At 43.2% G+C, this 26593-nt stretch overlaps 1 protein-coding gene and 1 long non-coding RNA gene across 13 annotated transcripts in view; one reads left to right on the plus strand and one right to left on the minus strand.

Moving 5' to 3' along the window:
* ZMYND11 (zinc finger MYND-type containing 11) overlaps positions 1 to 26593 on the plus strand; it is a 136918-nt gene that overhangs the window by 108050 nt on the left and 2275 nt on the right. For 8 of the 11 annotated variants that reach the window (XM_039241624.1, XM_039241626.1, XM_039241623.1 and 5 more), the window contains 10 exons: positions 1406 to 1483; positions 2319 to 2411; positions 4425 to 4512; positions 5280 to 5335; positions 10149 to 10226; positions 11044 to 11162; positions 15884 to 16091; positions 16461 to 16529; positions 17300 to 17572; positions 17870 to 18055. In XM_039241624.1, the coding sequence (XP_039097555.1) occupies positions 1406 to 1483; positions 2319 to 2411; positions 4425 to 4512; positions 5280 to 5335; positions 10149 to 10226; positions 11044 to 11162; positions 15884 to 16091; positions 16461 to 16529; positions 17300 to 17572; positions 17870 to 18055 (1248 nt within the window). The remainder of the gene's footprint in view (positions 1 to 1405; positions 1484 to 2318; positions 2412 to 4424; positions 4513 to 5279; positions 5336 to 10148; positions 10227 to 11043; positions 11163 to 15883; positions 16092 to 16460; positions 16530 to 17299; positions 17573 to 17869; positions 18056 to 26593) is intronic. The other 3 variants (XM_039241627.1, XM_039241629.1, XM_039241631.1) reach the window with 1 other exon arrangement.
* LOC120238054 lies at positions 20559 to 26434 on the minus strand. 2 transcript variants are annotated; one of them, XR_005530132.1, is made up of 3 exons: positions 26270 to 26434; positions 25556 to 25656; positions 20559 to 20712 (listed from the first exon to the last, which is right to left on the minus strand). It is a non-coding gene; the product is annotated as an uncharacterized LOC120238054 (long non-coding RNA). The 2 variants fall into 2 exon arrangements; XR_005530131.1 differs by lacking the exon at positions 20559 to 20712 and having other exon boundaries at positions 25440 to 25656.

Here is a 26593-nt window from a genome sequence, read left to right on the forward strand (position 1 = left end):
GCAGAAAGTAGTGCATGGAAGGGCAAGAACATGTGTCTAAAATCACGAAGAGCTGACCATACTTCCCGTTGGCTGAGAGCTCCCTGCACTCTCCTCCTGTGTGAGGTGCAGATGCCGAGCTGCGCCCTCCTCGCTGGTGCCGGCTGACGCGAGGGTGGTTCTCACATGTTGGTGGAGGTCTTGCTTACAGTGAGGATCCATAGGCTCCTCCTCCACAAAGACGAGTCCAGGAAATGTCCACCCGTGGTTCCTGCCACACGTCACAGCCGCCTGAGGAATTAGCCAGTGCATGAGCAAACAAACAGGTGCAGGGCCCAGGGACCTTCCCCCGGAAGTCTCCACTCCTGTGCTCTGCGGCGAAGCCCCACTCTGGGCATGGACAGGGTTGACGCTCTGTAACTGGCATAACGTAGAAGCTGTGTGCACAGGTCGTACCACAGTTGAGCACGAGGAAAGCAGTGACTGCCTGTGCCAGAGTCCAAGTGACCAGTGGAGAGAGGGGCCGCTTGAAATAGGTAGTGCATGAAACCACATCTCTAGGAAAGAGAAGGTCCATTTTCTGTTCAGATGGGTTAGACTTGTGTGTGGGGATAACCAGTTCACTGAACCACAGTGAAGTGTTTGTGGTTTGTAGTTAGCGGAGAAGTGTTTGCTCCTTCCTCGTCTGTTAGCACACCAGGATGACCCCCTGCACACACAGTTCTTCGGGTGTGATGATGTCACTGGGCAGAGGACTGTCCCCTGTTGTCTGCAGGGGGCTGAACGGTTTTGAAACACTGGCCTGGACCTGGTCAGTCCTGTGTGGTCGCCTCCTGCGGCTGAGGGTCTGCCGTGAGGCCTCAGCCTCAACAGAGAAAGTGTTGCCTAGCTGACGTTTATTTTCTGAGACATAAATCGAAGAACCTAATTAGCTTTTCACGTCAGACTAATAGAAGTTGTAGTTATTACTTAACAGACCCTAACACGTTAAAAGATAAGTAGGTGTGCATACCTGCACCCACTCACAGGGGATGCAGACTTTTAATAACCTTTCAGACGAAGAATAATGTTATGCTGAAATTCACCATTCAATGTTGCTAATTTAAAATGCTCCCTAAAGGGTTTCAGCTTTTTTTTTTTAAAATAAGAGATTCTGCATTATGTCACGATCATTATTATGCCATTTAACTTATATGAAAATAGTGAAAATTTTAAAATACTGAGGAAAAATATATAATTGTCTAAGGTATTATGTCCAGTACAACATAATACTTGCCATTTCTTTCTCACATTAAGTGCTGTTTTTGCCATGCACATTTCAAAGATTTCTCTGTATCACATATATTGGAAATAGTGCATCTTTTATACAGCCTTTGCATACTATGAATAATCATGTTTTATATCTGGCCTTTTCTGTTGTTAACAGAGCATCAAGAAGAAACATACAAACAAACAGGAGATGAGCACATACTTGAGGTTCATCGTGTCCCGCATGAAGGAGAGGGTGAGTCCTGCACAGGGTCTCCTGGCCTCCCCGCCAGGCTGCCTCCCTCCATGCCCTGCAAGTTAGTGCGTGACAAGTGAATATTTACAGAGCAGGTTGAGGGTGGAGAACACTGCCGTCATACTGCTTCTGTGCGCGATGGCTCCGTAGAGGCTTTTGTTTTTTTATCTTGTCTTTGTTTTGACAGGCATTTCTTTAGCTGCATTACATTAGGTACTTTTTCTCCCCTGCCGATACATTTCTTTTGTTTCATCTTTTATTTTTCAAACTCTTTACCTGAGGTACACTTGACCTACAACTGGGTGTACCACATAGAGTTGATAATTACACACGTAACTCAAAGTTCACCAAGAATTACAGTCGCCACCCGTCACCATGCAAATAGCGATACTCCCCGTGCCGCACTTTTCGTATGTGAACGGCCGGCTTCGTAAGAGGAAATTTGTTCTTCTGCATCCCCTGCCCCTGTTCTGCCCATCCTCCACCTCTTTCCCTCTCAGTCACCAGTTTGCTGGTTGTATTTGACTTTGTTTCTGTTTTTTTGTTTGTTTTGCTCTTTAGATTCCACTTACAAGTGAAACTGTATGGTATTTGTCTTTATCTGACTTACTTCGCTTTGCATAATACTTTGTAGCTCCATCCACATCTTGCAGTTATTGCCTGGCAATGTTGTGATAATTAGTGTCTAAAATGAAGTGGAATTTTCCAAAATAATTTTCTATTAAAACCCAAAAATTGCCACATTGAACTATATAGTGCACGTACGTTTTTCCAGTAAATTCTAAAGTACCTATTGTCTAGAAATTGTCTCACCTGTCTCTCAATGACCTTTCAGGCTATAGACCTTAATAAGAAGGGGAAGGACAGCAAACACCCAATGTACCGGCGGCTGGTGCACTCGGCGGTGGACGTCCCCACCATACAGGAGGTACAGCCGGGCCCTGTCCGCTTTCTGACACACCTGTAGCTCCCACGTGACTCCCGACTCCCAGCTGAGCGAGATTCTGATGCCACGCCCTCGGGTGCGCGCCTGCCCATCCTGTACTTAGAGCCTGAAATGTGCAGCCCCTACAGGGGTTTTGCTGCTGCTGAACTGTGCCTACTGTGCGTGCAGGTCACGTGTCCTGTTTGAAAAGGCCTGGTGTTAAGCCAGCCATACGTTCTGGATACTTGCTGGTCACAGAAGAGGCGGGAAGAGCCTGGTCAACTTAATATTTCGGATTCGAGGACTCTTATCTGTACGTGGTTTCCTAGCGTTAGCAGGTGCTCAGGAGTTTTTCTCAAGGGAGCATCAGAGTCTAGGACTAGAGTCTTGGGAAACAGCGAAGTGAACTTGAACAACACAAAGATTATAATCAGAAAACTTAATTTTCTTAGACTTCTTAATTTTACCTTCTGTAGCTGAGTATTGTAATGGGTTTGTTAAGGCTTAATTACAATTGCAGTAAAATCCAGTAGAACATTTTAACACACTTTCCAGTTAGGGTTGCTGAATTACTAATTCTGTACGCATCCTTTTAATTTCAGATCTTGTCGTTGGCCATAGTAGTTTATAGGGAGACCATAGGAACAGTTTTAAGTTATTTTACCAGTACTTAGCCCTCTTGGCAGCTGGGAGAGACTGCAGGTGATTACTTCAGTAGAAAACGAGGGTAAATGAAGGTTGTTCCCCCTAAAGCGGCTGGCAGAGTCTGGAATAAAATCAAATAGTTTTCATTTCACCTCCTGCCCCCAGGTTCCTGTCCTCAAGCAAAGCCTCTTTTCCTAAACCCTAAGGTCTCTAAGGGACAGTCCTTCCTGCCCCTGCTCCTTCCGAGCTTCCCTTAGTCTGATCCTGGCGGATCCGTAGAGACCACCAGCTGGGCTGATGGGGTCTTGGGAGGGGCTGTTCACGAACAGAAAGCCCTGTAAGGAAAATGAGAAAACATGATCTTTATCCCTTCAGGAGCTTACAGTCCAAACCAAAACATAGGCTATAATTGTGCAAACCTCAAAAATCACAAAGATGCTTTGGGAATGCTGGGTTCAGTTTCTCCACACTGGGTGTAGATCAGGTCACCAGGGAACTCTAGACAAAGCCAGTGCCTGGGTGGACTGAGCCCAGTACGGTCAGAAATTTGCAGTGGGGCTCAGTATCAGTACCCGTAACTAAGCCTGTGACCCTCAAGGGCAGATGGGAGGCAGGATGCTCCAGCAGGGGATGTCTTGCAAGCCTTCTGGAAGAAAGCACCACTGGGGTGGTGGGAGGATTTCAGCAGAAAGGCAGAATCTTAATCATTCTTAAGAGGCCTTAGTATTCTAAGTTATTTTCAAGCTGATTTCCTAAAGCACGACCAGGATAAGAAAATGCTTCCTTGCTACTTCTAAATAACTTTGTCATACCCTTCTTCCAAAAACTTTGCCTGCCCCAGAAAAAAAAAGTCCTTAAATTCCCCCCATAATCCTTCGCATATATGTGTCTAGCATATTGGAAACCTTTGCGTTGACCTGGTGCACAGAAGAACACCTCGTACTTTATGGGAAAGCGTCACATAGGCCAACAGTTGTTGCTTTCAGTCCCTGTAAGACTGTGCGAGGAAAACGGTAGGTGTGTAGTTACAGCCTCAGTGGCCACACTGACTGAAGCCTGCATTCTCCACGCAGCTCAGCAGCAGTGAGAGGCTCCGGCTGTGGGTGGAGCGCAGCCACTGATTAGTGCGGAGGGGGGTGGGGGCTTCCAGGTCCAGTGGGCTGCACTCCACACTTCTGGGATATTCCAGTCGCAGGCGGGCCTATCGGTGTCCTCACGCGAGTCCCATCCATGCCGTGGGGCACGGGAGTGGACGTAGCGTCAGTCTGGAAAGTTCTGCCGTGCCCCTGGCACTAAAAACCCTGTTAGCATAATGCAGACCAACATTCTCAACGGTTAACGCTTTGCTGTTTTGTTTCCCGCCCTCTGCAGAAAGTGAATGAAGGGAAATACAGGAGTTACGAAGAGTTCAAAGCTGATGCTCAGCTGCTTCTCCACAACACAGTGATTTTCTATGGAGGTTGAAGGGTTTTTTCTTTTCTGTGCATGTTTCTCAATAGCATTTACCTTCCATGTTGGGAAATATCTTTTATAAAACATTACATTCAAAAAGTTGATACTTTAATGATTTGTAAGTAAGTAATGTCAGTGTTTCAACTTTTAAAAATATTTGGTAATGTCATTAGAATTTATAAAATTGGCTGGCCAAGAATTCTAGTACTAAATGCTGAAAATATTTTTTTTCTTAATAGTTTTATATGTAAGCATAGTTGAGAGGATTTTTATAAGCACTTTGAATAATTCTGGTCCTTTCCCATTAATGTCCCATCATTTGATGGAAAAGAAAGAGGCCCCTCTCTATATAGAGAATCAGTGGTGTTTTGAATATAACGTTACAGCTGCCTGTAGAAGGTTGTTTTGCTGCCTGAACTTTATGTTATTTTTTAAAAAAATGTTTATTTATTTATTTTGAGAGAGAGGGAACAGGGGAGTTCCAGAGGGAGAGAGAGAATCCCAAACAGGCCCCATGCTGCCAGTGCAGAGCCCAGTGTGGGGCTTGATCTCATGAACTGTGAGATCATGACCTGAGCAGCAATCAAGAGTTGGATGCTTAACCGACTGAGCCCCCAAGGTGCTCCTGAACTTGATTTAAAACAGACATTTTCATTTTAAATGGTATATGTCCACTTTTGTCACACTGAAAGAAAATGTAAATGATTGTAGTACTTTTGATAGTTTTGTGTTTCTGGACTTGTGGTAATAGATACTGTCTGCCTTTCATTACAGCAGACAGCGAGCAGGCCGACATAGCGCGGATGCTGTATAAGGACACCTGTCACGAGGTACTGCTCACTCCCAATAGTTAAACTCTTGCTGTTTTCCAGACTAACTTTGTTTAGAATTCTCCTCTTACATATGTTTCAATTTTACCATTTCCTTTAAATACAATTTTTTTTGCTTGTTCTAAATACATAGGAAATAATGCAAATCAAGGGGGGAATTTTCTCAGAGAAATCCTAGGAGTTAGATTTAGTGGTTAAGTAACTTGTACAAAGAAAGTGTGTTTCGTCCTCGTGACTGCTCTCAGGGATGTTGGTTACATACTGCAGGCAAATGTGTTGCACTGGGCAGATGCTTAATAAATATTACCCTCCTTTTCATTGTAAAATTAAAGCATAATTAACGTACAGTGTAGTGTGATACTAGTTTCAAGTTGCACAGGGTAGTGATGCGACACTTCATACGTCATTTACTGCTCCGCCAAGTGTGGTCCCGTCTGTCACCTCATTGCAGTATTACAATGTGACCAAACTACACACGTGCACGCGCGCACACATACACACACACACACACACACACACGCTGTAGGTTTCATCTTTGTAACTTACTGACTTTGTAACTGAAAGTTTGTACCCGATAATCCCCTTCACTCATGGCCCCACGGCCCCTCCTCTCTGGCAACCACCAGTGTATTCTCTGTTTAGGAGTTGTTTTTATTTTTATTCTTGTTTGATTTTCTTTTAGATTCCATGTATGAGTGAGATAATATGGTATTTGTTTTCCTCTGACTTATTTCATTTGGCATTATATTTGTATCTCCATCCATGTTGTTGCAAATGATAAGATTTCATTCTTTTTTTTATGGCTGAGTAATATTCTAGTGTGTGTGTGTACCACTTCTTCCTTGTCCATTCCTCTACCGATGGACATTTGGCCTCTCTTCATAGTTTGGCTGTTGTTGATAGTGTTGCCTGTAAACATCAGGGTGCATGTGCCCCTTCAAATCTATTTTTATGTCATTTGAGTAAATACTTAGTGTGTAGTTACTAGATCCAGGGTAGTTCTACTTTTAACGATTTGAGGAACCTCTATACTGTTGTCCAGAGTAGCTGCAGCAGCTTGCATTCCCACTGACGGTGCATGAATGTTCCTTTTTCTCCACATCCTCGCTTACACCTGTTGTTTCTGTGTTGTTAGTTTTAACCATCCTGACAGGTGTGAGGTGGTATCTCCCTGTGGTTTTGATTTCTATTTCCCAGATGATGAGTGATGTTGAGCATCTTTTCATGTGTCTATTGGCCATCTGGACGTCTTCTTTGGAAAAGAGTCTATTCATGTCTTCTGCCCATTTCTTAACTGGATTTTTTGTTTTCTCGGTGTGGAGTTTTATAAATTCTTTATAGATTTTGAATACTAACCCTTTATCTGACATGTCATTTGCAAATAATCTTTTATTCTGTAAGCTGTCTTTTAAGTTCTATTGATTGTTTCCTTTGTTGTGCTTTTTATCTTGCTGGGGTCTCCGTAGTTCATGTTTGCTTTTGTTTCCCTTGCATCCAGAGACATGTCCCATAAGAAATTGCTCCCGCTGTTGTCAAAGAGATTGCTACCTGTGTCTTCCTTTAGGATTATCATGGTTTCCTGTCTCACATTTAAGTCCCTAATGCATTTTGAATTTATTTTTGTGTATGGTGTAAGAAAGTGGTCCCATTTCATTCTTCTGCATGTTGGTTTCTAGTTTTCCCAACACCATTTGTTGAAGAGACTAGGGTTTTTTTGTTTGTTTGTTTGTTTGTTTTTCCCCATTAGAAAATATTCTTTCCTGCTTTGTTGAAAATTAGTTGTCCATGTAGTTGTGGATTCATTTCTGGGCTTTCTATTCTGTTCCATTGATCTATGTGTCTGTTTTTGTGCCAGTACCATACTGTCTTGATGATTACAGCTTTGTAATACAGCTTGAAGGCTGGAATTGTAAGGCCTCCACAAAGTTTGTTTAGTTATTCAGGGTCTTTTGTGGTTCCGTACAAATTTTAGGATTGTTTGTCCTAGCTCTGTCAAAATATTAAATGGTATTTTGATAGGGACTGCATTAAATGTGTAGATTGCTTTGGGTAGTACCAACATTTTAACAGTATTTGTTCTAATCCACGAGCATGGAATGTCTTTCCATTTTTGCTCTCTTCCATTTCTTTCATCAGTGTTTGATAGTTTTCAGATTATAGGTGTTTTTCACCTGTTTGGTTGGCTTTATTCCTAAGTGTCTTCTTATTGGTGGAATTGTAAATGGAATCAGTTCCTTGATTGCTCTTCTGCTGCTTTCATTATTGGTGTATAGAAACGCAACAGCTTTCTATTTATTTTGTATCCTGAAGCTTTACTTAATTTATCAGTTCTAGTAGTTTTTTGGTGGAGTATTTGAGGTTTTCTATCTACATAGAGTGTCATGTCCTCTGCGAATAGTGAAAGTTTGACTTCTTCCTTGCCAGTTTGTATGCCTTTTATTTCTTTTTGTTGTCTGACTGCTGTGGCTGGGACTTCCAGTACTGTGTTGAATAAAAGTGTTGAGAGTGGAAATCTCTGTCTTGTTCCTGATCTCAGCAGAAAAACTCTCAGTTTTTCTACATTGAGGATGATGTTAGCTGTAGATTTTTCCTATATGGTATTGAGGTATGTTCCCATTACTCCTATTTGTTGAGGGTTTTTATAATGAATGGATGTTGTACTTTGTCACTTGCTTTTTTTTGCATCTGTCAAAATGATTATATGATTTTTATCATTTCTCTTATTAGCATGGTGTATCATGTTGATTAGTTTATGAATATGGAATCACCTTTGCATCCCCAGAATAAATAAATCCCACTGATTGCAGTGAATGGTTTTTTTTTTTTTTTTCATGTATTGCTGTTTTTGGGTTGGTGGTGGTTTGTTGTTTTTGTATCTATGCTCACCAGGAATATTGGCCTCTGGTTCTCTGTTTTTATTGTCTTTATCTGGTTTTGAAACAATGCTGGCCTCGTAAAGAACAGTATAACCCATTCATATATTGATGTATACTTGGGCTGCTTCCATCTCAGTTATTGCAAATAATGCTGCTTTAAACATCCGGATGCACATATCCCTTTGTATTTGTGTTTTCATATTCTTTGGGTAAATACCCAGCAGCGCAATTGCCTAGAATTGTCGGCTAGTTCAATTTTTAATTTTTTGAGGCATCTCCACACTGTTTTCCAGAGTGGCTGCATGAGTTTGCATTCCCCCAACAGTGCAAGAGGGTTCCCCTTTTTCTGCATCCTCACCAACACCCTTTGTTTCTTGTATTAATTTTAGCCATTCTGACAGGTGTGATGTGGTATCTCATTGTGGTTTTGATTTGTATTTCCCTGATGATGAGTGACGATGAGCATCTTTTCTTGTGTCTGTTGGCCATCTAGGTGTCTTCTTTGGAAAAATGTTTATTCAGGTCCTTTGCACATATTTTAATTGGATTTTTTCTTTTTTGGTTTTAAGTTGTGAAACTTTTTTTATTTAACGGAGGACCATGGGGGAGAGGGAGGGAGGCAATCCATGAGAGACTCTTGAATGCCGAGAACAAACTGAGGGCTGATGGGGGTAGGGGGGGAGGGGGAGGGGGGGTGATGGGCATGGAGGAGGGCACTTGCGGGGATGAGCACTGGGTGTTACATGGAAACCAACTTGATAATGAACTATTTAAAAAAATGAATAGATTTTGGATATTAATCCCTTATTGTATATGTCCTTTGCAAATATCTTCTCTTATTCAGTAGATTGCCCTTTTATTTTGTTGATCATTCCTTCGCTGTGCAGAAATGTTATTACCCTCTTTGTTAAAGTTGCTTTCTTTAAAAATTTTTTAAAAATGTTTATTTTTGGGAGAGAGAGCATGCAATTCAGGGAAGAACAAAGAGAGAGGGAGACATAAAATCCGAAGCAGACTCCAGGCTCCAAGCTGTCAGCACAGAGCCCAATGCAAGGCTCAAACCCACAAACTATGTGATCATGAGCCGAAGTCAGACGCTCAACCAACTGAGCCACCCAGGTGCCCCAGAAATGTTACCCTCTTTGGATGAAAGATCCTATATAGACTTCACAGCAAAAAAACCACTTAGAAACAAAAACAAACCTCCTATTTATACAATAAATAAAATACGTATTAGCATATTAGAGGTTTTCTTTGTGTATAGTCTTTTTTATTTGAAACACCTGAAGTCAAATTAATTTTGCAAAATTGTCTTAATTTATATAAAAAGTATCATTTCTTGATCAGATTTGACCTTTGTGTTTTCATTCATACCACAAATATTTATTTAGTGTCTACTACGTGCTCTGCAGGGTATTAGGAGGGATAAAGTGGTGATTGAGATCCTGCTTTCTGCTCATGGGGCTATATTCTTCAGAATATGTATTCTGAAGAAAGAGGCTCAAAAAAGAAACTGACAAAACACCTGTCTTCACAAGTTGTGAAAGAATGGCATGAAAAAATACGATGATTAAAACAGAATGAGGGAAAGTAAGGACTGCCGTTATTGGTGATGGTCCATAAGATGGTATACCAGAAAGACCTGTCTGCTGAAATAGCATTTGATGTGTGTATGAACGACCAGAAAGGCAGGAGCCAGGCTGGGAGGAGAGGCCAGACCTCTTAAGGAACTGTGTTTTGCTCCAGGTCTGCCTGGGACTTTGGAGATGGTTGGAACAGGAACATGGCAGGCTTTCCTAGTATTCATTGAAAAATGAAAAATTTAAGCTTAAGGAGGAAAATTCAGGACTATCTATGCACATAGAAGAATGCTAGTTTACGTGGATCTGTGATGCTCAGGTTTTATGTACGCTAAAGTAGTTGCTTTTCTGTTTTAGCTGGATGAACTACAGCTTTGCAAGAATTGCTTCTATTTGTCGAACGCTCGTCCTGACAACTGGTTCTGCTACCCCTGTGTATGTGAAATTTCATGATTTTCTGTTTTTCACCTCTTAAGTATGTGATGTACCATTCTAAGGAAGTTTATTTCCAATTTGCTAGATCTGTTTCCTTGTATCTTAGTATATACATGGGCACAGTGAGCATGAAACCTGAAACACAGGGGAAATAACTTGGCATCATTACCCATTTCTGACTTTAAAATGAGGAACTTCAGAATAAACCCTTAATAGATAATAGAGTGAATTGCTACTCTTCCCCTTCTTCTTTCACAAGAAAGAGAAGGCTTCACGTATGCTTGTAGCCGTGTGGGGTCCCCTGGAGTGACAGGAGTTGAGCAAGGTGCTGACTGGTCTGTGCCTGTGGTCGGGGCTGCACCCGGCCCTGGGCGTGCGGGGATGCCTGTGGAGGATGCCTCTGTGCTCCTCAGACACTCGGGGGTCTCCGTGACCCCCTAGGCCTGGAGCAGGGCCTCAGACTCTCGCACCTCTCGCAGGCCCCCAGGTGCTGGGGTGCACCCTACGAAGCAGTGAGGGTGTTGTGTTTGCCACTGTTACTCAGGGGCCTCGCCTTGGGCGCTGCCTCGTCCCTAGGTGCTGTGGGCTGCGTCTTCTGAAAGACGATCCATACCGCTACTCTTATGCAGACTGTGAGTGTTTGATGCTTTACTTAAAGGTAGAATCAATCTGAGAAAAGAAAGTTCTGTGGGTTTAAAGGAGGTACAAAAAGAAGTATTTTCAAAATAATGTGCTGTACTTCCTAAGTCCCGTATTAATGATGTGTGCATTTAATACTTTAAAAGTAACATGATTACATAAAACATTTTATTTCCAGATACCTAATCACGAACTGGTTTGGGCCAAAATGAAAGGGTTTGGGTTCTGGCCGGCCAAAGTCCTGCAGAAGGAGGACAACCAGGTTGACGTCCGCTTCTTCGGGCACCACCACCAGAGGTAGGTGCGACCCTACACCTGCCGGGGCTGGCCTCCCGGTGCCCCTTGGGGCGTCCATCAGGTGGCCCTTGGGGTTGGGAGGGCACTTTCCTCAGGAACAGTCTGGAGTTTACTCTAGTTTGGAGAAACCAGGTGTCAGCTTCACGACATTTCTCTAGTTTGGAGAAATGTCAACTTGGTTTTTGTTCTTTTGTGGGCATTTCTCTAGTTTGGAGAAATGTCAACTTGGTTTTTGTTCTTTTGTGGGGTTTTTTTTTTTTTTTTTTTTTTTTGGCATTTATTATCCATTGATTTATTTTGGTTAGTTACTGTTTTCTTTTTTTCTTGAGAATTCAATAGAATAGAAAAGTGCAGGGGAAAAAAAATTAATAAAAACCAGGAAACCTACTACCCGGAATAGGAAATTACTAATACTTTGTTATTTTTGCCTTATGTTTTGTTTTGGCTTTTAAAGTTTTTACTTAGTTCCAGTTAGTTAATATATAGCAGATCAGCACGGAGCCTGACCAGGCAGCTGATGACTGTTTCTGGAAACGGTACTTGTAGTTTGGGCTCCTGACACGGTGTAGTGCGGTGCACACTCGTACTGGGATTGCAGGGTGAGGCAGGCTTGGAAGGGCTCTCAGAATGTGGCCGCTTCATGGTTTGTGACAATAGGACGTAGTTTCAGACACCCTCTCAGAGCTCTGTTAAGAGCCATAGACAAAACTAATCTAACAGTGTGCATAAGAATTACATGAATGGAACTGCCAGACATGGTTTCCAACCTGTATTTTGAAGTTCCTGTTGCTAGGGAGATGTGTAGAGCACACCTTAAGAAATTTACATTTCTGTGATATAAGAATACCTGTATCTCAACAGTAGAAATTTTCTATTGCTGTAAACTTATTTTTGTATAGTTACGTATTTCATACAAAGAATGTGAACTATACTATGAAATTATAGCTGCCTCTTTCATTGTGATGTCAGAACCTTAAAGAATTATTCTGAGTAACCTCACTAATAGCCATGACTAGACACTGATGAGAGTTCACAGATACTAAAGTAAAGGGGAAATACCAAGTCCACTATACGATCTAAAGGCCTTTCCAAGTATTTAAATGTCATCTGTTGTGCCTGAAGTTGTAAGAGATTTGTGTGACTGTCAGTACTGTGAGAAACTACGGAACAAGGGATTTCATTCCTCTCCACAGTAAATGTTTAGTCTTCATTTAATTTAAATAGAAATTCAGTGGCAAGAAACCTGTGAATAGTATAAATTTCCAAAAACGTAGTTCTGTTCCTTCAGAGGTAGATGCACACCTAGCTGATAATGTCAAGGCAGGAAACGTGGGTAATACCACTGTTCACTACAGAATGAGTGCTTGAACTGTATGGCTTATGAAGTAGTAGCTCTGAATGTTCTATTCTCAGCACACTGTATTGGGTTTGTTTCTGTTTCCCATCAGAACGTGGGTGGAGGGTTGGGGAGGCCGTGTACACTGGACAAGGGGGCAGAGGGAGGCCTCCATAGCAGCGGAGAGGGCCAGTGGGCTCCGCTAGTGTTCTGGCATCTTCTTGTCCTACTCTGGTCTCGGATATGGTGTTTAGTCACTCTCAGCCTTGTTGCCTTGCTCGCAAAATGAGGGCTTCAGTAGCATATCTCAGAAGAGTTTCTGTAAGGGTCAAAGAAATGTTTGTATGTTCTGATCTAATCATAGTGCCTGGTGGGCAGCAAATACTTAAAGTCACCTTTTAAAACAGATATCCAAACAGCAGGGCAAATATTTCATTAGTTAACCTAGAGAAACCAAAAATTAAGTTACTTAAAAAAAAACAAAAAAAACCCAACCATACTGGTATGTTAGAACTGATAATTGGCACTTTTTAGCAGTACTTAAAATATTTTTCATCCATTTTCCAACAGCTTTATAGTATCTACAACCATGAGTGGTATTTTGATAACGTGAGTTATCACATTATCTTATGCATTCATTATACGATGCAGGTAATATTTTAAAAGAACATTTGAGCTAATCTGCTTGGGTCCTTAGCACAAGTTTGTGATATGAAGAGAAAATTACAACATAAAATTCCATTTCCAGAGATTTTATTTTCTCCCAAATGTATTTCCTGGAAGATTTCATCTAAAGAATTCTGGACAGATGGCTCTCCAAGGACTTGACTTTAGAAAATACTGTTGACCCTTGAACAACAAGAGGGTGAGACGCCAGCCCCCCTCCCCCCAAGTCATAACTCACATGTGACTTTCCCCCAAGCGCTTAACTAATAGCCTTTCTGATAGTGTAAACTCCTACTTTGTATGTTACGTGTATTACATGCTGTATTTTAACAGTAAAGTAAGGAGGAGAAAATACATTTACGGCCCTGTCCTGTGTCAAAACAGTCTGTGAGTGGACCCACACGGTTCAAGCCAGTGTTGTTCAAGAGTCAACTCTAGCAGATCTACAGTTTTACTATAAATTCAGAATCTTTTCATTTTCTTCCTGTGGTTACAATGTGCCCACCCAATAAAATATTTGAACTAAATGAGTGATGAGGACATACCTTCCTGTAACCAAGAAGAAAGGGGGCTGAGACTCCACTCACTGGAAGTGGGGTTTTTCTAGAATTTGGCCTGCCAGAGGAAACAGTAGCAGGGATGATCTGTGTCAGCAAGGCTGACTCTCTCCTGCCGGGAGCTATAGGCAGGAAGGAAGCACACCATTCTGAGCTCATTTGCCATCAGGTCACTGAGCCATTTGATTCTGCGTATATTCAGAGCCTTCAGGATTGACAAATGAGCAGGTAGAACCAAGTTAGATTCTGCCTCTTTTTATTGGACTTACTCTGAATGGTAGAGTGTTTTTTGTGGATCAGATTGCATAACCAGTGAACCTCTTTAAAAGTGGAATCTGATCGGGGTGCCTGGGTGGCTCAGTCTGCTGGGCATCCGGCTTCGGCTCAGGTCATGATCTCAACGGTTCATGGGTTCGAGCCCCGCATCGGGCTCTGTGCTGACAGCTAGCTTGGAGCCTGGGGGACCTGTTTCAGATTCTGTATCTCTCTCTCTCTCTGACCCTCCCCTGCTCGCGCTGTCTTTGTATCTCAGAAATAAAAAACATTAAAAAATTAAAAAAATAATAAAAATAAAAGTGAAATCTGATCATCTGCAGTCATGGAGGGGATTATAAGAGAATAAGAATGTGTGTATGAACCACACTCACACTTAATTATGTCTGATGTTAAGAGCAGCTCTGAATCTGTTTTCTTGTATCCAAGGGATAAGTAGATTATTTAAGGAGAAAAACACCTCCCAGTAGGTCAGATTCATTCCAGGTAGTCAGCACTATCAGTGACAAAGGTGTCTCAAAAACACCGTTTTTCGAAAGGGAAACATGTTTAATGATTGCCTGGTACATAATAGGTGCTCATAGATGTTGGCTTAAGAGCAAATTTAATATGAACTTGAGATCAAACAGCAAGGAGCTCTCCAACAGCAACCCTTCGTCTCCGTGCTTTGCACAGACTGTGCTCGGAGTTCAGACCTGTGAAAGTGTTTATTTTGGTACGGTGTCTAATGAAGTACTGATGTCAGACAAGACACCATGGACGCAGTATTTACCGATCCTTACATGGCAAGTCACAGCTCCAGCTGTCAGCGTATTTAATCTGGAAAGCCCACGGCCTCGCGTGCACAAGGGAGGTCCAAGTCTGCGTTTGTGGCTCGTGTGTGTGCATGGTGCTTCCCTACGACCCGTTCGAACAGTTGTGAGGCCAGTGTTTGGGACACTCCAGGCCTGCCGGCCAGGGCAGGAGCTGACACCGCGCACATTTACACAGGAGACGGAAGAGAATCAATCTCTGGGTGTTTGCGTGCTGTTCATGGCCGCCCTAGAGAACGTCTCCCTAACTGTGGCTCGTGCACATTGTGGTTTTTGGTCTTATTTGTGACATCCCCTCTGCCAGGAACTTCTTTTGCAAGGCCCAGTCCTTGTCCTTCAGGCCCAACCACAGCTGTCTTTCTCCCCAGAGCACCCTGTCCCTTCCGAGCTGTGAGAAACTCAAAGAACCTTCAGGGAGAGGCTGCGTGTGTGGGAGTGCCATCACTGTAGCTCTTACCCCAGCGCATCTGGGCGGTGTCCCCTCCAGCGGTCAGTGAGGCCAGAACAAGCCACTGGGCCCCGTGAGTTGTTGGGGGAGCTGCGGTGCCTTCCGCTGGCACGTGATGGTGTCCAGTCGGGTGACTGGTGCCCAGGGAAACTTCCTCCAGAATTAAATTGAGTTTTACATCCAGTACTTTTGGGTCAGCATTGCACACCACACAGAGACCCCTACGCTCCTACCTGAGCACCTGGCTGCTGAGCGGTAGATGGTGTGAGCGTGGATGTGATGAAGTGTAACGTGGGGAGGCATTGTTTGCCCTCATCTTGTGTGTGTGTATCTGCGGGCACACGCCTCGGCAGTTGTGATCCACACACACAGCTAGGCTTGAGTAACAGAGTAGCAACGGGAAGGGACGCTGAAAAAAGGACTTAGGAACAGCTAACCAGGCTGAAGAAGGCTGTGACAGCTCAGGGGCTTTGAGGTATTTGTGAGTCAGCCCCATTCTGAGAACCTGTCTCCTGCTCCCTGCGGATCTGCCCCCTGGCCATCGCGGAATCACCCTGGTCCTACTTTGCAATGGGGAGACTCTGCTGCCGTTTTGGGATTTCTAACTGTACCTCTGCTGTTACTTGAAGGGCCTGGATTCCCTCTGAGAACATCCAGGACATCACGGTCAACGTCCACCGTCTGCATGTGAAGCGCAGCATGGGCTGGAAGAAGGCCTGTGACGAGCTGGAGCTGCACCAGCGCTTCCTTCGTGAAGGAAGGTTCTGGAAGTCTAAGAACGAGGACCGAGGAGAGGAGGAGGCAGAGTCCAGCATCTCCTCCACCAGTAACGAGCAGGTAGGTGTCCCTGTTGGTCACGGGGAGTGTGAGCGCCGTCCGCGTGCTCCTCACCGGGATGAGCACCTTCCGACAGGTCTCCTTCCTTTCGTACAAATGGGCAACGGGCTCTTCCACAGAAATCGAAACCAGTTCAGGCAGATAAACCCCCAGCAACCCTGATCCTCTCCTCTGCCGTAGGCACGTTGGCGCCCGCCACTGCACCCGTGCGGGAGTTCCGAGGGTGGTGACCACGCGGCCGTGGGTGTGCTAAGTGCACAAGGGAGCAGGTTCCTTGCTGCTTCCGTGTGGGCCGTGGCCAGTGTTGTCAGCACAGATGTGTTTCACAGCTTCTGGAGTAATGTGCTGTTACTTTTATGATGCCCACAGCTAAAAGTCACTCAAGAACCAAGAGCAAAGAAAGGACGACGTAATCAGAGTGTGGAACCCAAAAAGGAAGTAAGTGGCCCGCCTTGCAGTGTCCAGGTGGCATTGCAACAGGAAATATCTCCCAAGTTACGGTCAAGACAGTTTCCTCCAATGTACGGCACTTGTGAAAACGCACTGCCATCAAATAACAGCAACCAGGTTGGAACCCGTCTACTATCCATAGAATAAGCCGCACACAAACTGGAGGTCTCCATTTTCAGACTGAGGCTGCCTCAGTGGGAGGGCACTTGGCTGCATTTCCTGCAACTCTGCTGGTTCCTCGTAGCGTAATTAAAAACAAAGCATTTATCCACTGTGTCAATTAGGTCAACATTTAAAAACTGGAGGAGAATCTGGTTAAGCTCAACCTTTTCAAATTATATAATCTGTTAATGCTCTAAAACCAGGTATTAGGGAAAACTGGTTTAGAATTTTAGGGTATCTGTTATCTAGTTCAAAGAAGTGAGTCTAACCTGGTAGTGGTTTAAGTTTTAAATGCTATTTTTACTTAGGCTATCTGAAAAGCAAAGACCATAGTATTATATGCAATGAAATTATAAACGAAGATCCTATTTAGAATTACTGTCGCTATTAATTGATTGAAGTTTTGGGGGTTTGTTTAATTGTGGTAAAATCTACATAACAGAATTTCCCATCTTAATTACAGTTTTCTTAAGAGTAGTTTATTAGGTGGCTTTTTATGCGTATCCCTGTATTTTTATCCTAAAAGAGCCTGTTCATTAACTGGTGGACTGTCTGGCGGCTTTGTTTCACATCTGAGCACTGTCCTTACCCTTTAGGAACCAGAGCCTGAAACTGAAGCAGTGAGTTCCAGCCAGGAAATCCCCACCATGCCTCAGCCAATCGAAAAGGTTTCTGTGTCCACTCAGACCAAGAAGTTAAGTGCCTCTTCACCACGAATGCTGCACCGAAGCACACAGACCACCGGTGATGGAGTGTGTCAAAGCATGTGCCATGACAAATACACTAAGATCTTCAATGACTTTAAAGACCGAATGAAGTCTGACCACAAGCGAGAAACAGAAAGAGTTGTACGAGAAGCTCTGGAAAAGGTAAAGCTGGCCCCATGAGGACCCTGAGTATGCCGAGAGTTTTCCAGTGGTGGGTTAGCACTTTTCAGCTGGGCATCTGCCAGGCAGCTCCTTTGTAAAACAAGGAACATAATAAGATACCTTTGATAACATTTCAGTTAACAGCAACACTTGTGTTTGTGTTGGAGGCATTGGCAGCTCTTGATGGCACGGAGGGAGGAGGGGTATCCTCTAAGTAGGTGCTGTGCATTAGGGTTCTCTTCAGGGTGATGGTCTGTGTGAGCTGAGGGCTGTTAGGGGCTACCCTTGTCATTTCAGCTGCGTTCCGAAATGGAAGAGGAGAAACGACAAGCTGTAAATAAAGCTGTAGCCAATATGCAGGGTGAGATGGACAGAAAATGTAAGCAAGTAAAGGAAAAGTGTAAAGAAGAATTTGTAGAAGAAATCAAGAAGCTAGCAACACAGCACAAACAACTGATTTCTCAGACCAAGAAGAAGCAGTGGGTAAGTATTAGTGTTCTTCTGAAAATGTACCACCCAGTATACAAGTGATGAAAATTAGTTCAGGAAGACGTATGTGGAATGTGCTAAGTTTATACCTGAAATAAGATCAAATGTGAAATTGCCAGCTTTAAGTAGTTTAACATTTTTATTGAAATGTTCTCTCTGTGAATCCACATGACCGAGGATCGCTCAGGATTATTATGTTAAATTGAGATTGTGAACCATCAGTAGAGATTCAGTGCATCTAATTTACGTGACGCGTCTGCTGTGCTGGGGTGTATGTGGATGAGCTGGCCAGCTCTGCCGTCTGCCTGTAATGCCTGGTTGCTGGCCTCTCGGTCATCAGACTGTAAATGTCAGCATCCCAGGGGCAAGTTAAAGATTTTCAGATTTCGCTGTCCAGCATTTATACATTAGACTCTTTTCAACTGATTTCCTTTTTGATAGTAACAGCTCACTGGCCTGTAACTCTACCTAGAATCTGACAGACTGTCCCCTATTCAGTGTCTTGTTTGTCATTGTCATCTTCCCCTAGATCAGGAGTTCTGGGTGGATGTGTCCACCCATCTCAGCTAACTGGTGGTGAAAACGTTTTACTACCAAAAACTCATAACTTGTTTTTATTATATCTGAGAGACAGAGATCAAGCACAGTCGGGGGGAGGGGCAGAGAGAGATGGAGACCCAGAATCTGAAGCAGGCTCCAGGCTCTGAGCTGTCAGTAGAGAGCCCAGTGCTGGGCTTGAACCCACACAGTGTTGAGATCATGACCTGAGCTGAAGTCGGACACTCAACTGACTGAGCCACCCAGGTACCCCTAACTTGTTCTTTTTAATGAGCAACTGTAAGAAGTTTTATGATTCTTCATTTGATCCAGACCACATTTTTAAAAAATATTGTTGTCAAGTTGGCTAACATATAAGGTATACAGCGTGCTCTTGGTTTGGGGGGTAGATTCCTGTGATTCATCGCTTCCATACAATATCCAGTGCTCATCCCTACATTTTTTTTTTTTTAATGTTTTATTTACTTTTAGGAGAGAGAGAGAGACAGCGTGAGCAGGGGAGGGTCAGAGAGAGAGGGAGTCACAGACTGAAACAGGCTCCAGGCTCTGAGCTGGCAGTCAGCACAGAGCCCGATGCGGGGCTCGAACCCACGATCCGTGAGATCATGACCCAAGCGAAAGTCGGACGCCCAACCGACTAAGCCACCTAGGCGCCCCCATCCCTACATTTTCTGAAGAGAGTCTTTAGATTACAGTAAATATTTCCTCAGGAAAGTAAACATTATAAATACTGTGATAAATAAAGCAAAAGGGGAACTTTGCATACAATTCAGGAGAATCAATGAAGATGACTTGGTAGGAAATGCAGATGAATGAGATGAATAGCACTAGATGGGAATGATGGTGTGCTCAAAATAGTAACTAGCACAAATCCCCAGCACTACGTCTGTGATTCTGTCTTCACGCAAAGACCAGAGAAAGGTTAGAAAGTGGGCAGTAGATCTATGGGGAGAACCCCCGTAAGTTTACTTAAAGGATCCAAATGGGAAGAGGCGGCTGTAGTAGGGAATGAGGACACTGCTTTTTCTAGTGTTTTCCAGCTGTGAATGAGCAGAAGCTGCGCCGTTAGACCTGCTGTTTATCTCAGTCCACACCGAAGTGACGCTGGGCAGCATCTCCTTTCTCGGAGATGATGGTATTCCGCTGTGTGTACATACATACCATGTCTTCTCTGTTCATCCACCCACGTGTGGACACTCAGGTCGTGTGTTTTGGTGAATGTGCTGCAGTGAACGTGGAGCCACAGTTATCTTTTCAGTATCCGGATTTTATTTCCTTTGGACACATACCTAGAAATGGGATTTGCTGGATCAAAGGGTAGTTTTGTTGTTTATTGGTTGAGGAGCCTCCATACTGTTCTCCAGAGCGGCTGCACCACTTTGCATTCCCACCAGCAGTGCAGGAATCTCCCCTTGCTCCACATCCTCGCCCCTGAGTTGTTAATTTTAGCCACTCTGACAGGTGTGAGGTGGTATCTCATCATGGTTTTGATTTGCATTTCCCTGATGATGAGTGGCAAGGACCTGCATAGATCTTTAGAATTTTTTAAAATTAGGTGATTTTTTTTTTTCCTGTTGAGTTATATAGTTTATTTGAGGCCTGGAACACAAATGTCAAGATACAGGATTTGCAGAATATTTTCTCCCATTCCATAGGCTGCCATTTCATTTTATTTCCTGTGCTGCAGAGCAGCTCTTTAGTTTGACTTGACCCACTTGTTTAATTTTACTTTTATTGCCTGTGCTTTTGGTGTGAGATCCAAAAAATCCTCGCCAAGACTGATGTCAAGGAGTTTTACTGCCTATTTTCTTCTAGTATTTTATGGTTTCAGGTCTTACATTCAAATCTTTAATCCATTTTGAGTTAACATTAGTGTTTGGACAACAAAGGTAAATCTAGTTTCATTCTGTTGCACGTGGCTGTCCAGTTTTTTGCCTTTTATTGAAGAGACTGCCTTCTTCCCATTGTTCTTTCCCTCTCCTTTGTTGGAAAACTAATCGAGCGGATAGTGCAGGTTCATTTCTGGGCTCTGCTCTGCTCCACTGAGCTGTGCATCTGTTTTCATATCAACGCCAGACTGCTTTCATTTATACCTATTTTAAAAAAAATTTTTTTAAATTTATTTTTGACAGAGACTGAGCACAAGTGGGGGAGGGGGAGAGAGAGAATGAGACAGAATCCAAAGCAGGCTCCAGGCTCTGAGCTGTCAGCACAGAGCCCGACACCAGGCTGGAACTCACAAACTGTGAGGTCATGACCTGAGCCGAAGTCAGATGCTTAACTGACTGAGCCACCCAGGCTCCCCCATTTATATTCATTTTTTAGACGAGGAATTTTATGAGCTTATGAGATTATAAACAGAGTAACTAAAGAAACACTCTTCTCCTCATGTCCTGTCTAGTAGATGAGTAAATATAATTAACTCTCACATTATGAAAAAATACAACATTGTCTGACAGAAAGCAAGCAGGTGTGCCAGATGCCAGAAAATTGATGTTAAGATGAGATACAAATAGGAGAATGTAGTACAGACGGCACGCCTCTGGAATACATCCACGGTGAAAGGGGGAATCAAGAATGAAGGAGCGCACACATAAGTAAATGTTAGGGTACTTGAAAGAAAGGATGGTGATTTAAAGATGGGGAAATGAAGATAGAAGTTAAAAAACCTGGTCAAGAATCACGTGAGTAATTAGTACATGTCCAGGATTTAAACTCAAATGGGACTCATTCAGCTATTTCCAAAATTAAAACATGCTGTCCATGCTTTTCTTAGTGACTTTTTACTGAAGTTGCAGTAAGATCGTAATACCACATGTAGGCTGCGTCCCCAGGTCGCATCCCCGGGACTCATCCACCTCTACAGGTCAGTCTGTCTGTATGGAGCACATACAGGTGCCGAAACCAAGTACATCCTTTTCTTCCTTGTCAGGACCAGTTCGTCCTCAGCTGCGTGTCCAGGGTCTCACCTTTCTGTTGCCAGCTCAGCTTGAAAGTGTAGTCTTTATGTTCCCCGAGTCGAAACAGTCCACACTTAGATGGATTCTTCACCTCTGTGTAGACCAGTTTTTCACTCTCAGTTCTGTTCACATTTGAACCAAGAACTTCTTGTACACAGGCTGCTCTGTGTACCAGAGACGTTCAGCAGCAGCCCCGGTGTCCATCCCTGGGCGCCAGGGTACCGCTTCTCCCCTCCCAGGCTGTGACCGTCAAAATGGCTTCAGATGTTGCCCAACAAGATGAAGGCTTAGAACTGAGCACTAGTTTTGGATCATAAGTGACCTCGATAATAGCATATCCAGTGGGGAGAGACGGGTGAAAGAGTGCCTTAGGATTAAGAAAGAAAGGGAAGAGAATAATTGGAAGTAGGAAGTTTGGCAATTCTTTGAAGTAGTTTGTGAAGGGGAGCAGAAAAACGGGGGTGGTTGAAAGAGATGTGAGGTGGAGTTTTTTAAAATTGTGCATAAATACACACAATAATGGTGAAGATGGTAAATTTTAAGTGTACACTTCAGTGGTATTAAATATACTCCTGTTGTACAACTATTACCACCACTTTTTCACCCTGTAAAACGGAAACATTTTACCTGCTAACCACTCACGCCTTCCTCCTGGTGGCCACTGTTCTGCTTTCTCCTCACAACTGTGACCGTCCAAGTATCTCTTGTAAGTGTGAGCAAACATTTGTTTTTTTACAGCAGGCTGTTTCACTTAGCATTATGCCCTTAAGATTTATCCATATTGTGGCACAAGGAAGTTACTCCCTTTTCTTTTTCAGGGTGAATAACATTCTGCTGCGTGTATGCACCGCACTCGGCTGTGCAGCACAGCACTTGTCAGGGAACACACGGGGATTTTTTCCTGGTTTTTGCTATTGTGAATAATGCTGCTGTGGACATGGGTGGGCACAAGGCTTTGAGACCCTGCTTTCAGTTGTTTTGGGTGTATAGCCAAAGGGGAGCTGTGGGGTCATATGGTAATTCTATTTTAGGCTTTTGAGGAAATACTGCTTTCCACAGCAGCCATGCCATCTTACGCTCTGACCAACAGTGCATGGGGTTCCAGATTCTCTCCAAGATAGTAACCCTTCTGACAAGTGCGAGGCGCTGATTGTGGCTTTGATTTACCTTTCCCTGATGGTCAGTGACTGACATTCGACATCTTTTCACACTTATTGGTCACTGTATCTTTGGAGACCTGTCTCTTCAACTTCCTTGCCCATTTGTGAATCAGGTTGTTAGTTTCAAAGTTTTGTATCTATTCTGGATAGTGATTGCTCACCAGGTCCACGATCGGCAAATGTTTTCTCTCAGTCTGGGAGTTGCCTTTCTGCTCTGTAGACCGTGTCTCCTATTGTACAAAACTTTAGGATTTTTATGAAGTCCACTCTCTCTTTTCTTTTGTTGCCTGTGCCTTTGGTCACATCCAAGAAATTGCCAAATCCAGTGTTGTGAAGCTTTGTGCTGTGTTTTCTTCCAAGAGTTTTGCTGTTTTGGGCCTTACCTTTAGGTCTTTGATCCATTTTGAGTTAATTTCTGTATATGCTGTTAGGGAGGTGTCCAGCCTCATTCTTTGTGTGTGGAGATGCAGTTTCCCCAGCTGTGTGGTTAAAGACTGTGGGTTCCCCCTTGAGAGGTCTTGGCCCCCTTGTCAGAAACCCTTTCACTATATACGTGAGGGTCTCTTTCTGTATTCATTAGTCTGTATGTCTGGTTATGCCAACGCTACGTGGTTGGTTACTGTAGTAGGTTTGAAATGAAGTATGAGTCCTCCAGTTTCTTCTTATTTTCAAGATTATTTTGGTTATGTGGGGTCCGTTGAGATTGCATGTGAATTTTAGGATGGGTTTTCTATATCAAAAAAACTTTCATGGGGATTTTGATAGGAATTGCACTGAATCTGTAGATTGCTTTGTGTAATAGGGGCATTTTAATGATATATGAATTCTTCCAGTCCACAAACATGGGATGTGTTTCCCTTTATGTCTTTTTAAAAATATTTTTTAAATGTTTTTTATTTGTTTGAGAGAGAGAAAGACAGCATGAGCAGGGGAGGGTCAGAGAGAGAGGGAGACACAGAATCTGAAACAGGCTCCAGGCTCTGAGCTAACAACTGTCAGCACAGAGCCCGACGTGGGGCCGGAACCCGCGGACCATGAGATCATGACCTGAGCCAAAATCAGAAGCTCAGCGGGCTGAGCCATCCAGGTGCCCCATCCATTTACGTCTTTAATGTCTTTCAGCAGTGTTTGGCAGTCTTCATTGTGCAAGCTTTTCCCCTCCTTAGTTAAGCCTGTTCCTGAGTATTTTAGTGGTCTTTGATCTGAAACAGAATTTTTTTCATGGTTTCCTTTTGAGATTGCTCATTGTTCCTGTTAGAAATGCAGCTGATTTTAGGACCTTCCATCCTGCTCCTTTGCGGAATTCATTTTTTCTCGTAGCTTTGTTGTTGACTCTTGTGTATGGATAACTCTGAAGTAATCGAGTCATATGCAAACCAGATAAAGTTTATTTCTTCCTGTCAAGTATGGATGTCTTTTTTGTTTGCCTGATCCTGTGCCAAAACTTCCTGTAGTTGAATACAAGTGTTTAAAAGTGGGTGCCTTCTTGCCCCTCTCCTGACTTTGCAGGAAAACTTTGTCTTACTGTGATGTTTGCTGTGGGATTTTCATATTGCGGCAGTTTTCTTCTCCTTCTCTTCTGTTGTCATGTTATTTATCATGAAACCGTGTTGCGTTTTTGTCTGATGCTTTCTCTACATCAGTTGAGATGATGTGTCTTTTTTTCCTCATTATATTGATGCAGCATATTACACTGATCAATTTGGTGGTATATAATCCTTCTATTATGCTACTGAATTCCATTTGCTAATACTTTGTTGAGGATTCTATCCAAATGTCCGTAAGTCATGTCGATCTATAGTTTTTGTTTCTTGTAGTGTGCCTGTCTGCCTTTGATATCTGAGTTATGCTGGGTGCACAGCATAAATTTAGGAAGTGTTTCTGCCTCTTTACGGTTTTTTTGGAAAAGTCTGGAAAGGATTGCTATTAATTCCTGTTAAACTACATGCTAGAATTTACTAGCATCACCAGCAAAACCAGGGTTCTTTTTTTTTTGAGACATTTTTTTGTTAATAATTCAGTCTGCTTAAATTTCTTTGAGTTAGTCTTGGTAGGTTTTGTGCTTCTGGGAGTTTGTCCATTTTGTCTAGGTTATTCAGTTTTCTGATATGGAATAGTTAATGGTACTCTTAAAATCCTCCATATTTCTGTAGAATCAGGAGTAAGTTTCCCACTTTCTTTTCTGATCTTAGGAATTTGGGTTTTCTCTCTTAGTTCATCTAGCAAAAAGACTGTCAATTTTGTCGATCTTTTCAAAGAACCATCTTTGGATTTCATTGATTTTTGTCTCTTTTTCTACTCTATTTCATTTATCTCTGCTATGCTCTTTATGGTCACTTCACACTGCAGGACCCCCCTGAGCATTCCTTGCAGGGCAGGTCACAAGTCCCTCAGTTTCTGTGTATCTGGGAATGTTAAAATTTGTCCTTCACGTTTACAAGAACAGTTTTGCTGAATATAGGATTCTGCATTGACAGTATTCCCTTTTAGCAGTTGGAATGGATCATTAGCCCATGGTCTTCTGGTCTGGTGAGAAATCTGGTAATAAACTGTCACATGTCAAAAGGATCATCAGTATGGTATTTTTGTACTGCTTTCATGGTTCTCTTTTAACTTGGGCTTTTGAAAGTTTGGAGATACTGTGTCTTGATGTGTGTCTTATTTAGGTCACATGACTTGGAATTCATTGAGCTTCTTGGATATTCACATTCATATCTTTTATTGGACTGGGAAGTTTTCAGCCATTATTTCTTCACCTGCTCTCTGTGCTTTTCTCCCTCCTCCCTCTGGGACTCCCAGAAGGAGTATCTTGGTACCTTAGATGGTGTTCCCCAAGGTCTTTCAGGTTCTGCTCATTTTTCTTCTGTTTTGTTAATTTCTGTTGTCCTGGCTTCAGCTCAGGTCTGTCTTTGAATTCCTGTAGAGAATAAGCGTTTCACTTCAGTTAATGGACTTTTCTGTTCCAGATTTTCTTTCTGGTTTTTCTTTTTTTCTTAATTTTAAGAGCATAGCAGGGGAGGCAGGCAAAGGGATGCAGGGAATCTTAAGCAGGCTCCATGCTCAGCACGGAGCCTGACATAGGGTACAGTCCCATGGGATCCCAGGGGTAAACCCTGTTAACTTTCTCCACATCTCTCCTAAAGATGCTCAGACTAAAAGAACTAGACTGTATCTCTGCCATTAGGACCTTTTCAGGGTCAGCCTTTTTCTCAGTATGCCTTATTTTTGTGGTTACGGCTGAACGCTGAACACTGGAAGCTAATAACACGGTAACTCTAGAACTCTTCAGGGTTTCTCTCCCTCTTCAGGGTTGCTGAATTTTGTTGTAGGCTTTGTGCTGAGGATCAGTGTGAGGCATAAACTGAAGGACTTTTTGGGTCTTTTCTGAGCGTTTCCTTGGGCACGCACTCATGCGGTTAGTTTTGCGTACACACAGCTGCCACCATGCAGCTGGAAGTGGGGGGCAGTGGCTCAAGTGCTACAAGCTGAAATTGACTAAAATTAATCAGCATTTACTGTCCACCACTTACCTGGGAACTGCCAGTCTTCAGTAGACTCCAGAGTTGCAAAACAGTTCCTGAAGACTGATCCTGCCCGTGAAGTTGTTGTCCACACGGGGAGAGATTCCTGGTGCTTCCTTCCCGCTCATCTGTACAGGATCCTATTTAGGTTTGGGTGCCGATGGGAAATGGGCAGGAGAGGGGAGTTAATGCGCTACGTAAGCTCACATTTGCTGGCCAAGGGCCGCAGCGTCCGTTCCCTGCCGTTCAGCTTGGGGCACAGAGCATACTTGATGTTCTGGATGATCCCGCTGACGGCCGAGCCACAAAAGTCTTGAAGGACAGAGCCCCGTG

This window comes from Hyaena hyaena, unplaced genomic scaffold (assembly GCF_003009895.1).
Source record: "Hyaena hyaena isolate Hyena2069 unplaced genomic scaffold, ASM300989v1 scaffold_197, whole genome shotgun sequence".
NCBI lineage: Eukaryota > Metazoa > Chordata > Mammalia > Carnivora > Hyaenidae > Hyaena > Hyaena hyaena.